The 16,802-nt window shown below is 42.5% G+C and overlaps 1 protein-coding gene across 1 annotated transcript in view; it reads right to left on the reverse strand.

The window, feature by feature from the left end:
- Window positions 1–9,359: 9,359 nt before the first annotated feature.
- LOC111158709 (protein phosphatase 1 regulatory inhibitor subunit 14C) overlaps window positions 9,360–16,802 on the reverse strand; it is an 82,641-nt gene continuing 75,198 nt past the window's right edge. The window contains exon 4 of the mRNA XM_022520925.1: window positions 9,360–10,954. Coding sequence (XP_022376633.1) covers window positions 10,880–10,954 — 75 coding nt within the window. The 3' untranslated portion in view covers window positions 9,360–10,879. The remainder of the gene's footprint in view (window positions 10,955–16,802) is intronic.

Genomic DNA, 16,802 nt, shown 5'->3' on the forward strand with positions numbered 1-16,802 from the left:
CAACATCTTCATCAAAAGACTGTGGACAGGTGGAGGCCAATGCAGGGGAAAGCAGGAGTGAGGACCGCTGGGGTGGTGACGAGCAGGGGGTGGGGAGTTAAGAGAGAGCAGGCTCTGCCCTTCCCTGGCTCACAGCCAGACCCGCGGGAAGAGAACAGAATGCAAGCTGAGACAGCAAGAAGAAATCCTCCAGATGAGGCTTCCAGATAGGAGCTGCCAGAGAGAGGCAAGACCTGTGAATAAAACCTCGAGGCCAGAGGGAGGTCTCCGCTAATTAGAGTATATAATTTAAGAGGTGAACGCAGCGCAAAGCCCTCAAGGGACTGACTGCAGGTTTAATTAAAGATGATCTTCCATAACCTTGTCCTTCGTTTAAGATCACTGGCCCGGAGAAATGCTGAGGAAAACAGGTACGCCTTGTTAAACGAATCTCCTCCTTTTTTGAACCTCGGATCCGGAAGGCCATTTCCCACCCATAATTTGGCCCACTGGGATGGCTGTTGGATTTAGGATTTTTGATCAAGGACCACCTCCCTATGCCAGCCAAATAGGACCCCCCAGGAGGGAAAAGTAATACACATACATTTCAATATTAAAAAGGAGAAAGTCTAACCCACAGACAACAATGATCAAAACACAAGTTTTTTTCAGGACCTCGAAGTGTCTGACTACAGAATCCCAGAGCTTGAGAATTCTGGGGTACGGATGCTTATCCCCCACAGGCAAGCGCTCCAGACTTACATTTAAAGACGCCTTACGATGCCCCTGGACTTCCTACAGCTTCCTCTCTCGTGGGTTAGCAGAAGCAGATGAATCATGGGAACTGACCAAGAGGGAAAAGGGAGGAGGAAGAATTAAGAGTCTTTAGGAAATGATTATTATTTTTTAAACTGAAAATGAGCAAGAAAAGTATTCTGAGTACTTACATGTAGTCTTTTCCTAATTATAGAATCGTAACAGGTGCTTTTTATAGAACAGGCTTATAGACGTGTAAAATCTAATCTTGTTATTTTTCTAATTTATAGATAAAGCAAGCAAGGGGTAGGAACCTAAGGCAGCACCAAAAACCACATAGGGAGGAAGCGGCGTGCAGGGCTGATTCCGAGCCCAATGTTGTGGAGTGAGGGAGTGACAGGTGTCTCATCATTGCAACTACTCAGGCTCCCGATCTGACAAACATACAACCTCATTTCTGCAGGCATCTGTCCACTGCAGGACCTTTTTGCGTTAATTGCTCATTTGCTCCTTTCTACGTCTGGGCAGAATCACTTGCCCTAGGACACCAGGTTGAGTTGTGACAGATCCAAATATTCTTCTCACTCTATCAATCTCCCAGGGCCCACTCGAGGCCCACAGAAAAATCACAATAAAGACCATACCCCTCCCCACCTACTCCCTTGCCATTTTCTGTCTCACAGCTCCTAGGGTATTTTCCTGAACTAGGCCTTTCTCTGTGATATTTGCATTGTGGGAACGAAATATGCTGATCAACAAACCAGAATCACAGACTGCTTAATCTAGCACTCAGGGCCTACCTAATCTAGGCTGAGTTTTGCTATTTTTTTATTTTCAACGCAGAGGGAAGCCCATACTTTGTTTGGGGAGGCCTGTATCACAAGACGGGAGCCAAAAAACAGACAGCCCCTCCTTCCCTAGCTCAGACAACCGTGTCACTTGGAATCCTAGTGAGAGCTTTAGCTTGGACTGGGTTTCTCTACACAATGAGCATGTAGTGGTGGGAGCTGGTCAGGAAGGGCATGCAGAGGCTGAATGGAGTTATCCAAGAGGAACAGTGGAAGGGCCATCTCGCACCTGCTGTAGCTACTGCTGCTTTTCTGGAGAAAAAAATAAAACCTTCCCCCTGTCCCCAATTCTTCACCGTGTCTTTGGAGATCAGGAAACTGGGTTCCAATTGACCTTCAGCCTCTTCTCTCAGAGGAAAAATGCCTCTGGCTAAACCTTTTCTGCCAGGGCCTGTTGGAACCTTCCAGACTCTCTGAGCAGTCACCCAGGCCCAAGCACACAGGCCAGGCAGTGCGAACCATACTCAGCCAGCCACAGACAGAGGTGTGAGGCCCTGGGCGAGGCACCTTCCACCAACATGTCTTATTCAAACATTGTCTCCTCCTAAAAATACTCAAACATGGGGCATCTGATCAGCTTAGTCCTTCAAGCGTCTGACTCTTGATTTCAGCTCAGGTCATGATCTCACGGATTGTGGGATCAAGCCCCTCATCAGGCTCCACGCTCAGCATGGAGTCTGCTTAAGACTCTCTCTCCCTTCCCTCTGCTCCTCCCCACCGCTCGCTCTCTCTCTCAAAGGAATAAATAAGTGAATGATTAAGTAAATAAATAAATAATTTTTTTTTTTAAAGAAAGAAAATACTCAGACACTACAGAAATGTAATCAATAGTAAGTGGCCTCCCCAACACCTGACCCTATATTGTTATCAGGATAACAATTGATGACAAAGTATTCTTCTACTTTTTAAAAATGCATATGATCATATGTATATATTGTTTTTAAAAAGTGGGATTACATTAAATTCTCCCGTGTAATTTCCTTTTCTCTCCTGGTAACCAACACCACGGTGGTGTACCTTTCTTAGAAAACCCATATAATGTTTGTAGATAGGCATGAGTTGGTTTCCATTTTTCTCTACTACAAAAACACTAATAAACTTTACACATATATTTGTATAAGTATTAGGTACATTTTAAAAAGTGTAACAATTGAATCAAAAAATATTAACATTTTATATTTTAATAAATATTTCGAAGTTGCCCTCCTAAAGTATGGTATCAGTTTATATGCCTCCTCTGCTCAGTCTATTGGCAAAGACTTTGACCTCCTTTTAGCTTGACTTCTTGTAAATGGAATATGAAGCTGCTCACATCACAGGGTTGCTGTAGGAGATAACTGAAATTCAAATGACATTCAAACAACCATTGGTCAGGTCCCCATTCCCCATTTTAACTAGCCTTCACAGCCTCATAACCTAACCCTCCCCCAAAATAAGGAATTGGATGAAAGCAAATATACTTATAGTTTAAGGCTCCTACCCCGGATATGGGTGGGTTAACTTGAAGGAGAATGGGTGTCTGGTTGTAGGATCTCCAGCATTGACGTGGTGCGGGGATTACAGAATTAGAGCAGAAGGACAGCTGGGCTTCTGGAAGCTCACCGAGTGGTGTCGCTGACTCCACCAATTCTACTAACCTAAGCTTGTCCCCTAGAAGATTTTTCCTTTTGAAATCCAGGGCACATAGCTTAGCCTCAGAGCCACCATTTAGGAGGAGGACAGAGGGAACTGGGCATTACTTTAAAAACCTGATGGGCAGTATAGTGGGCAAGCTCCATTCATCTTCTGGAGGAGCCAATGTGCTCTGACAACTACAGGTAATTTAAAAGCTTTTATGGAGCCTTGGGCGGGACCCAGTCAAACTTCCAATCCCAGGCAATTCAATACAAGCATCTGAAAATTTAGTCATAAAACATCCTTTCCTAAACCACAGCAGACATTAACATTGACTTTCCCAATGACCAATGAATAACCCTCAAGGACTTTTCACTAAAACTGACAACACAGAAATTATGAGCCCCTCGGTAATGAAATTAGTATCTGAGGGAGACACTGACTTGATTATTGGTTAGGATTTTAAAGCCCCTTTCTTTCTGCTTGTTTGTGTCTGGATAGTCATCACCGAATGAACATTAAGTTTGATATTATTGGCAACAAAATGGGAATTCCAGTTCTTTCACAGTTTCTGCCTCCAGGGTCTGAATCTCATTAGAAATATGACTTTGTGTGGCCCACAGTAGGGGTGGATGGGTCATTCTGAATCTCAGGGAGTGGGAGGGGGAGCGAGTACTCAGGCAGGGGCCATTTCTGCTGCTAATATGACATGTGCCTTGTGGCATTAAGTATCTTTAGTATTTCCGACATACAAAGACCATAAATCATGGACCCGTGCTTTGGATTAAATGAGACTCATGATAAGACACAAGCAAAACAAACAGCTAAGAGCTTCCTTCCTCCTAGAAGGTATAAAATATTTTATGGGATTTAAATTCCCAGCCCCAATTAAACACCAGCCCCAATAAAACACAATAGCTTTCTTTCTTTGCACACCTATGAAACAACAAAAGAATGCTTCAAAGAAGTGGCTTGTTCTTACCTTCTTTTCCTCTTTTTCTTCCCCCAGGGACAAGATGACCAAGTATGGACTTTTCTCCCACCCGTTGCTCTGCCCCGTATACCAGTATTCACATGCCCATCTCAACGTGTTTGTTTGAGAACCTAAACAAGATGGCAGCAGGGAGTGGAGGCGGGGGTTAGGCTGAGGAAAGATCTTTCTGCAGGTGCCCTCTGGCACCCACCGCAGGCTTGTTAGCCAATGGCGCTGGCGGTTGAAGCAGACTGTGGAGCTGGGCGGTTGGAGGTGAAGCTGCTCTGGAAGCTTACGATCATGGGAACCCCTGGACAGAGCTCAGCGCTGAAGGCAGAAGAGGAAAGACACCTGGAATCTGCCTCCAGAACAAGCCTGTTGTTCTCTGCCAGGCAGGCTGTTACTTGCTCCTGGGGCAGTGTGTCTGGGAGACTCCATGGAAGGAATTTAGCAAAGTGGAACATCTGAGTATGAGGTGGGAAGGAAGGAGTTTGGGGAATGCATTCGGGGAGGTCCGAGGCCGAGGAGGAGAGGCTGGCCTTGCCAGCAGCTCTTTGGGGGGCTCCTGGCAACCCTGGCTTCCTGCACAGCTGTGGCCTCCAAAATTCCACGCCCTGGTTCTTCTCCAGTTTTTGGTATGGACATTTTGAAAACCCAGTGAGAGCACAGACTCTCTCCTCTCCAAATTGTCCGTGCCTCTCTTTTGTGTCCTTCTCCTTTCTGACACACGATCTCTCTCTGCTGCTCTGTGTATGGTTCCGTCTCAGTCTGTTCTCTCTCTCTCTCTCTCTCCTGCAAAGTCTCAGAGGTTTTGAGGACTCCCCGAAGCCTCCAGGAGCTGTAGCTTTAGGAACATTTAGCTTAAAGATATTGGCAGGGAGTTCTCAGTACACCTATTCAAACAGAAAATAAGATTCAGAAGGAAAAAAAAAAAACCCAATTTCTCACTCATCACTAATTTCAGGAAGAGGAAGGTCTCTAGGGCTTTGAGGTATTCTGTTTAAAGTGAGGCAAACCTACATTACAGATTGTACATTTTGGTCCCCACCCCCACAGCCCGCACACTGATCCCCGCTGGGATTATAGCTAAAAAGAGTAAGGCTCTGTGCTAAGGGCTATAAAAATATTTCTTAAAGATAAATGATCTTATTTATCTCCTTATCCATGAGAGATCAGAAAGAGGGTTTTGTCAGTGATGTCCCTTTTAGGAATATAATCAGCCACAAGCGAGCATTTTCCTGCTACTAACAATAGAAAAACCAAATAGTAAATCACTTAGGCTCAAGCCACTTGTGACCCAGAAGGGCGTGTTGGGTTACACTTTCTATGAATCATCCTGCGAACTGACAGGAACCAATCTGGTAGCAGCAGATATTCCATGAACTCTTTTTCTATTTTTGGTTTCAGAAACTGGGCGGACTGGGATACACAAAGATATGATGGTCACAAACCTGCTGTTGGAGTTCAATTTGGGCACTTCAAAACCACAAGTGATAATGTGCTACTCATATTATTCAGCCCCTGCCTGCTCTTTGCTTTAGAGGGAGAAATGTATTTCTATCTTCCAATACTGACATTAATTCAAGCATGCAGAAACACAAGAGACCTGTGTAGAATTGTCTCCCAACAACAATCACACAGAATTAAAAATATGTATGTAGATGAGATCAAGTCTATATAGCCATGATGGTAAAAGTGTACTTTTCTTTACCCTCATGTGCTTGCTAGGACTATCTACCTCTAGAATCTACCAGAACAAGGTCAGCCCTGAGAAGGCCATCCAGCAGAGTCACTCCTGAAGATGAAGGAAAACTGTACTAGAGATTAATCTGGACTTCTTTCTCCAATGGATGCAAGGAAAGCCCTAGAAAACCGGATTTCCAGGATTGGATTTGTAGTTGCTTTAACATCAGTGTTCTAGTGAAATGCCTGTCCGCCATGTTGTAGTGAGAACACCCACAGAACCAAGAGAAGGGTTGAACGATCCAGTCTTTTAAAAATAATTCATCCTCAGTCAAGATATGCCATGCTGGCTTAAATACACTGAGAAAGTGAAATGTTTCTGGCATGTGCATCCAAATAGGGGTGGAAAGAAACCCCACCAAGTCTGGAGAGACTCTGAGAAGTCAACCATTTTTTCACAGGCAAAATATAAACACACAGTAAGGGATATCCTGAAACCCAAAGGAAATGGCACTAGTTCTTAGTAAAAACTCTGCAGGCCCCAAGTAAATTTGAGAAGAGGAAAGCAATGGGGAAACTACTGGTATTCCTGTCTATGTCCAATTTGAAACGGGCTTTTTACAAAGTTCCAGTTACTGAATACATTGAATTCTTTTGGTTTTTAAGCCTGCAGACCAGGGGTCCCTCCAACCCCAAAGTACTTCCCACCAGGCCTTCTTAGGTCCTTTGTGCCATTAGAGGGCCCTGAGTCTACTGACCAAAGACAGGGAAAAGGAGGAGGCAATGGGGTTGGGAAGAGGGGAGAGAGCACCTCCAAAGTAGCTATTCTCAGAGAAGTTTCCTGAGCAGTGGAGGGAATCCTGAGGATCTTTGCTTCAGAAGCAAAAATGATGTGAGGATAGAGATGTGTCCATCAGCTGTGCGGCCTGCCTTTCCCCAGGCTATTAGTCACACAAAAGCCTGGCTCAAGGCCTGGGAGTCTTGCAGAGCAAGAAAATGGCAAAATCCTAGCACTGGGTGGGAGCAGTGCCCACCCCAGAGCTAAGCCATGGAGCACATTTCTGGCCCCCACTGGCAGCCTCATTGGTGCCATGAAACGGGAAGGGGACATCTCCCAGAAGCTATCCCACCTACTTCTCCAGGTGCTGGGCTAAGTGCCTGGGCCATACTGGCCGCTCTCGGTGCTGGCCCCTTTGGTCAGTGTCTTCTGGGGATACGGTAGCCGTGGTTCAAAAACAGCTCATGTTCCCAACCACTGGGTCTTCTGGGAAAGAGCCAGTATAATCGTGTACTTGTCTATTGTTGATAACGGATTCTGCACAGCATGCTGTCTTTTATGGGGGTTTTAGTTGTAAATGAAAATCAGGTATCTGTGTTACAGGAATTGAGAAACACCTTCCTTGAGCTGTTCTTCCTCCCAATTTTGCCTCCTTGGGAAACTGATGGAAGGTACTCCATGCTGAGCCTCCAAGGCCAAGTCCAGAGCTTTCTGTCAGGGGAGAGGGGGCAGGGAACAACAGCACAAAGCCTGGGATCCCCTCTTCTCAGGAGTGAGGGAGAGCCCATAGGGAGCCGAGGAACTGCTCCAACCACAGAGCCTCCCACTCCCCACCTCTCAGCCCAGGGGCTCAGCTCACTTTCGATGCAGCTCCTGGCTTTCACTCCTATGGGGGGAGCTGAGAACAATTCCCCTCTAAGGGGCAGGAAAGCCTAACGGTCAAGGGGCTTTGAATCAGACATAGCACTGGGTTTCAGTATCAGCCCTGGGACCACATGACCTCCAGGAACCTGCTCAATGTGTCTGAGTTTACTTCCTCTTCCATAAAATGAGGATAATGCAATCTACCTCATAAGACTCATGTCAGGATTAAATGAAATAAGGCAGGTAAGTACCCAGGACAGTGATAAATAAGTGGGGACTATTATTATAATTGTTATAAATGGATCAAATTTAAACTTAGATTTCTTCACACTCAAGTGGAGCACCAAACTAGAAGTTGGGTACTTTGGAGTCATTCCCCTAGTGCTGGATTATAAACTCTTCTCCAGCAGAAGACAAAATGAGAAAGAGTCAATGTGTTAAAGCCACAGATGCCACCTGCTGTAACAGCATCCAAGTGATGAACTGAGATCAATGAGGTCAGACTTGTATGCCAGACTCCATGAGAATGAGCCAATAGCCCAGTTGGTGCTCAGTTTGGGAACTTGAAAAAGAAAAATATCCAAGGTCTGTTCCTTCAAATTCTGATTAAACGGGCTTCGACTTCTTTTTAAAGATTCCCAGGTGATACAAATGCATATTCAGTCCTAAGAACCACTATCCCTGCCAAGAAGGAAACAGTTGAGTTTTCTTGAAGAATCTTTTATTATATTTATTCAGTTGCAAACATGTATTGACCCCTTGGATGGACCAGACTCAGGACTAGGTGCTGTATTTACAAGACTCGGTCCCAATCTCAAGGATCCTAGAGTCTAAAAGAAGAGATGAACAGGTGAATAGACAGTAATAATATGGTGGGTACTTGCTGTGATGGGGGTAAATACTAGAAGCTCTGGACATACTTGGGAAGGGCTGTAGGCCAGTTTTCCAGAGAGAACCCATGCATGGTCAGGGTAGTCCAGACTCAGGCAATAGTTTTGCAAAGCTTCAGGGGAGAAAATATCTATGTTCCGGAAACCCTAGTTATTCAGTAAGACTGGATGTTAGTGGAAGGCCAAAAGATGAGGAGGGAGAGGTATGGACTAATGCCTTGTAAGAAATGCAGAGGAGTTTGGGTTTTAAGTATGGGGTAGAGTGTAGAGTGATCCTAGCTGTCTTTCCGAAAACTTATTCTGGCTTCTGAGTAGAGAGCAGATCAGAGATAGGCAAGACTGGACATGGGGAAGCCAATCCCCAAGATGGTTACAGAAATCAAGGCAAGATTTAACTAGGGATATGAGAGGTATTAGCAGAGGAAGAAGAGCCTGGTGATTGAAGGTGTGCTGAGGGCAGAGATGAGGAATCAAGGAGGAGTCAGGGGAGTCAGGTGATGCGAGGCCCTCAGTGAGGGAAGGACCAGAGTAAGCTGTGTGGCAGCATCAAAGGGCTTCCTGCTTCATTAGCCCATGACCTGAGCTGGTCAGGCCTAGTGGAAATCTGGCACATGCAGTACCTTTGTGTTTCTAGGGTGCATGGCATTCTCGCATAATTGGAGTATCTGACTAATTTGAAATTTTCTTCAGAATTTCTATCATATGGGTAAAAGGGAGTTTAAATTAAATGCAAAGCCTGTGGCCCGAGAGAGGCCCCAGAGCACATGGTCAGGCAGGACCAAATACACAGAGCTCATTCTCACTTTCTTTCCCAACCCAGGAACATGTCCCAGCACCTCTGCTCTCCTCAGGAAAGAACCAGGATCAAAGGCCTGAAATTTCTGGGGAATGAAAAGCGAGGTGTAAGGACTCGGTACCCCAGTCTGCGGAACATCTCACAGACTCAAATTATCCTTCAAACATGGCTTGCAATGCAAAGATGGAAGCAGATTTGTAAGCAGCTCCATTTATTTGAGTAAATAGCTTGTAAATAAATCATTGGTAAACATTACAAAATTAAATACATTTTCCAAAGCTTGCCAGTATACATAAAATTCACAAACATAGTTCTTTTAAAAAATAAAATATGTTCAGAGCACCCTTGTTATAAAATGTCTGACTCCTGTCCTCTGACAGGGCCGCCTAGAGATGCCTTATAGTAGGTGGGGTTTCTGTGGGGAGGTGGTGGGGGCCTCCGGGGGGAAAGGGAGAGTTTCTACTCTGACCTTTTACCCAGCCCACATCCATCTGAATTTTGATCCTTCTCCAAGGAACTGATCAATACTGGGAGGCAGGGGCCCTAAGCCTAGCTCCAAGCAAGGAGGCCGGGGTGCATAACTGGGGCCAGGAGCCAGAATCCTCAGCACATGCCATTGAGAGGAGCCAGAAATGCAATCTCCACCACCCTTCCAAAGCAGCCAATGCTCCTATATCAACTTTCTTGAAAGCAGGGGAGGCTTTCTCACCTCTTACCATGTTCAACCCTCCGTTGACCTGCTCTGGTCTAACGCTACCCAGGCATGGAATTGACCAGAGCTATTTCTAAGGAGGAAAATAGGTGATTTGCTAACTTCCTTATGACCTGCTTTCATGGACAAAGAAGAATACACAGTATTTGGTTGAAAGCAGAGTTAATTGCTACACAGTGCTCCCTTTTTCCACTGTGAGACACCCCTTGCCGTGGGCATTTCTCTAGAAATCTGAGTAGTTCTTCAAATGAAGGGTTCATAAAATTTTAAAATATCACGAACGAGGCAAGAAGTACATGACCTGGCAAAGCATCTCAATGAATGAAATAATATTAAGTCCATGAATTAAGCCCTTGACCAACTCAACTTTTTGTGGCGTAGCTCATTAAAATAATGGATACGCTGAATTCTTTCACTTTGGTGCAGAAAGTGAATGCTGGAGGTCAGCTGAAGTCACATGAAGAATAGCTAGTGGCTTCTTGAAAACCCATGTGCTGTGACCTCCAATTAAAGGACAACCACAAGTGTATCCCATCAATGTGAAATAAAACCCACGTCTACATTTTAACTTAGTCGCGTGTAGATATATACAAGTACGAGAAATTTGACATCTGAGACAACTGTACAACTTAAGAAAAAGTATTACCAAACGAGTCGTGAGAAAACCATCATCCCTGTATAGTTAGGTTCTAAACCTGCGATTTCTCAAAGAATATGCTGCTGGGATCAACCCATTCCTGCTTGTCTGCCTGGTTTGATAATCCTTGGTTGTGCTGAAACCAAAGACCTGCTGGTCTTGCTATTAAAATAGTACACTAACAAAACCTCCCCAAACAAAAAAGGAACACTCTTGAATAAATGTCTAATAGACACCCCCCCAAAAAAAATTTTCTCATAAGGGCAACTATGCTTTAATAAATGTCTTCATGAAGCCCAAATCCCAGGACTCTTCTTCGTCTCTGGGAGAGTTGCACCCTGTGCCGGAATTACACAGTCTTCTTCTGTGGAGGGCTCAGCTTCCTCATGCCTCTTATCCGAGAGAGCAGCTCCTGGATAAATTCCTAGAAGAGAGTAGAAGGAGTTAATATGACAGGCTCACTCTACTACAATTGGGGATTAAAATCTGCTTGAAGTCATTGTGGTCAACAGCAGTTATCTTGGGTTGATGAGTTTGGTGGGAGGTGTCAAGCCCATGGTCTTCAGTAGAGGACATTTTTAAGCAAATGAAGCATGCTTGAACCTCACATCACCATCAATACCTTCTCCCTGTTGCTCTCTTTGGGGGAGAAACACAGGCTGCCTTCACCCACTGACATTGTCTACATGGCCTCTGAAGGCACTTGTGGTTTTAGATCAGCCTTCTCAACCTTTAATAAACCTTTTGTATGAGCACACAAGTCACCCAGGGAGCTTATGGCTTCTGACTCAGTAGACCCAGGCTGGGGCCAGAAATTCTGCATTTCTAACTAGCTGCAAGGTGATGCCCATGTTAGTCTCTGGACCATGCCTGGAATAGCAAAGTTTGACTAGTGGTTCTCAGATGTAAGCCCTCATCTAAATCACCAGGGGGACTTATGAAACCAGAGTGCTGGGCCCAAGAATTTCTGATTCAGTAGTTCTTGGGGTGGTGGTTGGGCGGGAAGTGGGTCCTGAGAATGTGTACCGCTGAGAAGTTCTCAGAGGACACTTCCTCCTGGCTCCAAGGATTGATCTTATCCAAAGATAAGAACGACTTATCTAGATCTCAAAAGAGTCTTCTGACTTCTCTTGACTGCAAATCAGTTTTTTAAAAAAGCCATACACGTTTTACATTTACAATTCAGTATATTCAAACACATACCTGCAATAAAAATCTAAAGAATGAATACTTAATATAAAGAACACACCCTCTATTTTCTATTCTAATTTCATTTAAAGGGGTTGCAGAGGGAGATCCACTAAAATGATTCCATGTCCTAGTCACAGACGAACACCCAAAGACTAAAGAACAATCTAGAATAGTTCCTATGTTATACCATCAGGAATCTTTCCTTTTCACCTTCTGTTTTAAAATATTTGCTATCTAAACAGTCACATTTATTAGATTACTTTGTCTTTCTATTTTGTATGTCACAGACAAAGAGGAAAGCCAGACTTTCTGATCAACAAGCGGCAGTCGTGGGTACATCATGAATTTACCGAGAGTCAAAACACTAAGAAATCTTCCTCTTCATTTGGCCTTCTGAGAAACCACGCTCTATCTCCCCTTCCAATCATGAGCTCCCAGGCCAAGTGATCCCAGCAACTACTCTCCAGCTCTAAAACACAATAAGCTTAAACATTCAGTATTTTGTTAGCCACCCAAATTTTAACATTTTTGCTCTTATAAAGTAATATGTGCTTTTTCTAGACAACTTGGAAAATATAAGCCAGCAACAATTACCCTCAGAACGAACCACTAATGTATTTTCCCTTATGCAAGTGGATTTTTACCTTATTAAGATCACACTGAATAAATATGCCCTTTTCTTCAACGTAGCATTATGCCAGAAGCTTTCTCCCACAACACTAAATAGCCTTCCTAAAAATTTACTTCAATGGTTATACGATCCTTTATTATATGGATATTCTACCATCTGCTTAATTCCTCCATTATTGGATATGTGGTTGGTTCCGGACTTTTCAGAAGTAGTAACAACGTTACAATTAACATCTCTGTGTATAAATCTGCAGTTTTGAATATTCCCTTTGGAAAGCTTATCCAGAAAAGCGTTTGGTTTGCATCACCACCATTTCTGATCTTGGGCACAGTGGAACACATATGAGGCCCTGTTTTAACTTTCTGAACACTATTTTAATTTAAAAAATTCTTAGGATTAACTAAAGCCAAATTTTCACACTTACATTCAGTTTTCATTGTGTCAAGTTAAGTGCATTTCCTGTTTCTCCTCTTGCTATATGGTTTCGACAATATAATATGAAACATATACTTTCAGTTTCATTGATTTGGAACCTACTACTCAAATGAATTCTGTAGAAAGTTCCAACATTTGAGTGTAGATCTCCTTTTTTTTTTTAAAAGCAAAGGTCAGAATCACAAATCCTATCACTTATCTTGTTAATAACTAGTAATTCTTCTGCACTATTTCTATAGCATATTTTTTATAAAGATCATTATAAAAATAAAGATTAAACATGATAAGAAATAATATATCCTAACTACAGACCTTTCTTCTTCAAGACAAAAGTAATTTGGTAATTTAAATAAAATTCAAATTATCTAAAAAAAAATCAATCATGAGATATATTAATCTCAGTGATTAAAAAGTTCAATAAATAGGGGAGCCTGGGTGGCTCAGTGGGTTAAAGCCTCTGCCTTCGGCTCAGGTCTTGTCCCAGGGTCCTGGGATCAAGCCCCACATTGGGCTCTTTGCTCCGTGGGGAGCCTGCTTCCCTTCCTCTCTCTTTGCCTGCCTCTCTGCCTACTTGTGATCTCTGTCAAATAAATAAATAAAATCTTTAAAAAAAAGTTCAATAAATAACTTGCATTTATAAGAAATTAACATCAATGAAACTCTTAAAGTTTTATATCAACTAATTTATGTCTCTAAGTTAATATACTGTATTACACATATTTTAAAGTGTTCATTAAATTTGCATAATGAGGTATTCCGCAGAGTTAAAAAAATAGCAAGACCAGTACTTATGCCCCATATAGAAACTTATGCAGGATTTTAATGATTGCAGATGATTCTCAAAGAAGAACCAAGAATCTCTAATCAAAAATACTTTGATGACTCTTGTTCCTGTTACTCAAAAATTCTCTATGTAAATAAGAACCTAGCTCATTTACTTCCAAAACAGGTCACTCAGCCTTGGGTTGTGGACACTACTTGAGTCAGAGAAGGGCTGCCCCTTTGTGGAAATGACATCTGATGTGAGACCTGCATTAACAAAGAGAGGCCAGCTCAGAGAAAGTCTGGGGTCTGGGTCACGGCACACGTTCAAAGGTCCTACAGAGAAACAAGCAAAGACGTGGGTGTTCCTGGCAAAAAAAGGCCAGGCCGAGTGGGGTGGGAGCCATGCTGGGGGAGCTAGGGTCAGCTTGCCAGGGCCTCGCTGTCCGCAGTAATATGGGTCAAGGCCAGTTCATGGGTTACCACCCACAGTTTGTAACATGATGTAGACCAAGGCTAAGAGATGCTGTAGCCCCCAAACACATATACAAGTAGTATAAGTATAAATTAATACAGATCCATCTTCATAGTTTATTTATTTATTTTCAGCATAACAGTATTCATTTCATAGTATATATGTAATGTATATTTCTATATTCTATAATATGAATGACATAGTGTGACTACTTAAATGTAAATCAATTAAAATAAAAGTAATTTAAAATTCAGCTCCTTATTCATACTAGCCACATTTCAAATAGTCAGCAGCTACATGTGGCCAGTGGCCACCATAGTAGACACTGGAGCTGTAGAATATTTCCATCATTTCAGAAAATTCTATTGGATGGCGCAGGTAGCAATGTTTTGAATCTTAAGGCTCGATGAGATAAGCTTGGAGGAAAGTGTAAATAGAGGGGAAAAGAAGGCTGAAGACCAAGGCCAGAGGCGCCCTAGCAAGCAAGGTCTGGAAGAAGTCCTGGCCCAGCAAAGGAGACTGAAAAGGAGAAACCAAGGAGAAGGGGGGGAAACCCAAGACAGTGTGCTGTTAAGAAGTCTTCTACTTTTTTTATTTCTTTTATGCAACATAATTATTTTGAGATTCAGCCACACTGTTGGATTTATTTATTAAAATAGCTCCTTTTGGTTGAGACTTCAATCCATAAGTCAATTTGTGGGGGGAAAAAAACAATGAATGTTCTCAGCAACATTTTCTAGATCTCAGTGTACAGAGATTACACATCTTTTGTCAGATTTATTCCTACGTGTTTAAATTATTGCTGTTATTGTAAGTAGTATATTTTTATTCCAATTTCCAACTGTTGCCAGCCATAGATTTTCATAGACTGACCTCACATCCTCCAAGCTTGTTGAACTCCCTTGTTCCTTCTAACAGCTTTTTGTAGAAATTTACCTTTTGCAGATGTTCTTTCTAGAGTTTAGAACTTTCCCTTCCAATCCTAGTTGGCTGAGAATTTTTAACCACGAATAGAGAGATTGCATTTTGCCAGATGTTTTTTCTGTATCAACTGACATAATTATAGGAAGGGCTTTTTCCTCCTAATTTCTTAACACAGTGACTTACACTGATTGAATTTTGATATTTTGATCCTTCTAAGTATACGTATGTACTGTTACATTCAATTGGACAAAATTTTCTTTAGAAATTTTTCAGCTATGCTTATGTGGAATAGTTGTCTACATTTTTTTTAATGTCTTTGTTTGGTTTTAGTATCAGAGTAGGGCTGTCCTCATAGAATGAGGTAAGAAGTATTCCTTCTTTCTCAAGTTTCTGGAAGACTTTGTATAGAGTTCGTATAATTTCTTCCTTAAATGTCTGGTAAAAATTCCCCTGTGAAGCCATTTGGGTCTGGAGGGTTTTGTTTTGTTTTGTTTTGTTTTTTTCTTTTATATGTAAAAATCTTTTACATTTCTTTTTTTTTAATTTTTTAAATTTATTTTCAGCGTAACAGTATTCATTGTTTTTGCACCACACCCAGTGCTCCATGCAATCCGTGCCCTCTCCAATACCCACCACCTGGTTCCCCCAACTTCCCACCCCCTGCCCCTTCAAAACCCTCAGATTGTTTTTCAGAGTCCATAGTCTCTCATGGTTCACCTCCCCTTCAGTTTCCCTCAACTCCCTTCTCCTCTCTAACTCCCCTTGTCCTCCATGCTATTTGTTATGCTCCACAAATAAGTGAAACCATATGATAATTGACTCTCTCTGCTTGACTTATTTCACTCAGCATAATCTCTTCCAGTCCCGTCCATGTTGCTACAAAAGTTGGGTATTCATCCTTTCTGATGGGGGCATAATACTCCATAGTGTATATGGACCACATCTTCCTTATCCATTCGTCCGTTGAAGGGCATCTTGGTTCTTTCCACAGTTGGGCAACCGTGGCCATTGCTGCTATAAACATTGGGGTACAGATGGCCCTTCTTTTCACTACATCTGTATCTTTGGGGTAAATACCCAGTAGTGCAATGGCAGGGTCATAGGGAAGCTCTACTTTTAATTTCTTGAGGAATCTCCACACTGTTCTCCAAAGTGGCTGCACCAACTTGCATTCCCACCAACAGTGTAAGAGGGTTCCCCTTTCTCCGCATCCCCTCCAACACACGTTGTTTCCTGTCTTGCTAATTTTGGCCATTCTAACTGGTGTAAGGTGATATCTCAATGTGGTTTTGATTTGAATCTCCCTGATGGCTAGTGATGATGAACATTTTTTCATGTGTCTGATAGCATTTGTATGTCTTCATTGGAGAAGTGTCTGTTCATATCTTCTGCGCATTTTTTTTATATGATTGTCTGTTTTGTGTGTGTTGAGTTTGAGGAGTTCTTTATAGATCCTGGATATCAACCTTTTGTCTGTACTGTCATTTGCAAATATCTTCTCCCATTCCGTGGGTTGCCTCTTTGTTTTGTTGACTGTTTCCTTGGCCGTGCAGAAGCTTTTGATTTTGATGAAGTCCCAAAAGTTCATTTTCGCTTTTGTTTCCTTTGCCTCTGGAGACATATCTTGAAAGAAGTTGCTGTGGCTGATATCGAAGAGGTTACTGCCTATATTCTCCTCTAGGATTCTGATGGATTCCTATCTCACGTTGAGGTCTTTTATCCATTTTGAGTTTATTTTTGTGTACGGTGTAAGAGAATGGTCGAGTTTCATTGTTTTGTTTTACTTTGTATTGATAGGTTGTGTCTTTCAAAGCATTTGTCTATTTCATAGATGTCACTGAATTTATTGGTATG

Source organism: Enhydra lutris, unplaced genomic scaffold, assembly GCF_002288905.1.
Source record: "Enhydra lutris kenyoni isolate GAN:26980312 unplaced genomic scaffold, ASM228890v2 scaffoldscaffold62, whole genome shotgun sequence".
NCBI lineage: Eukaryota > Metazoa > Chordata > Mammalia > Carnivora > Mustelidae > Enhydra > Enhydra lutris.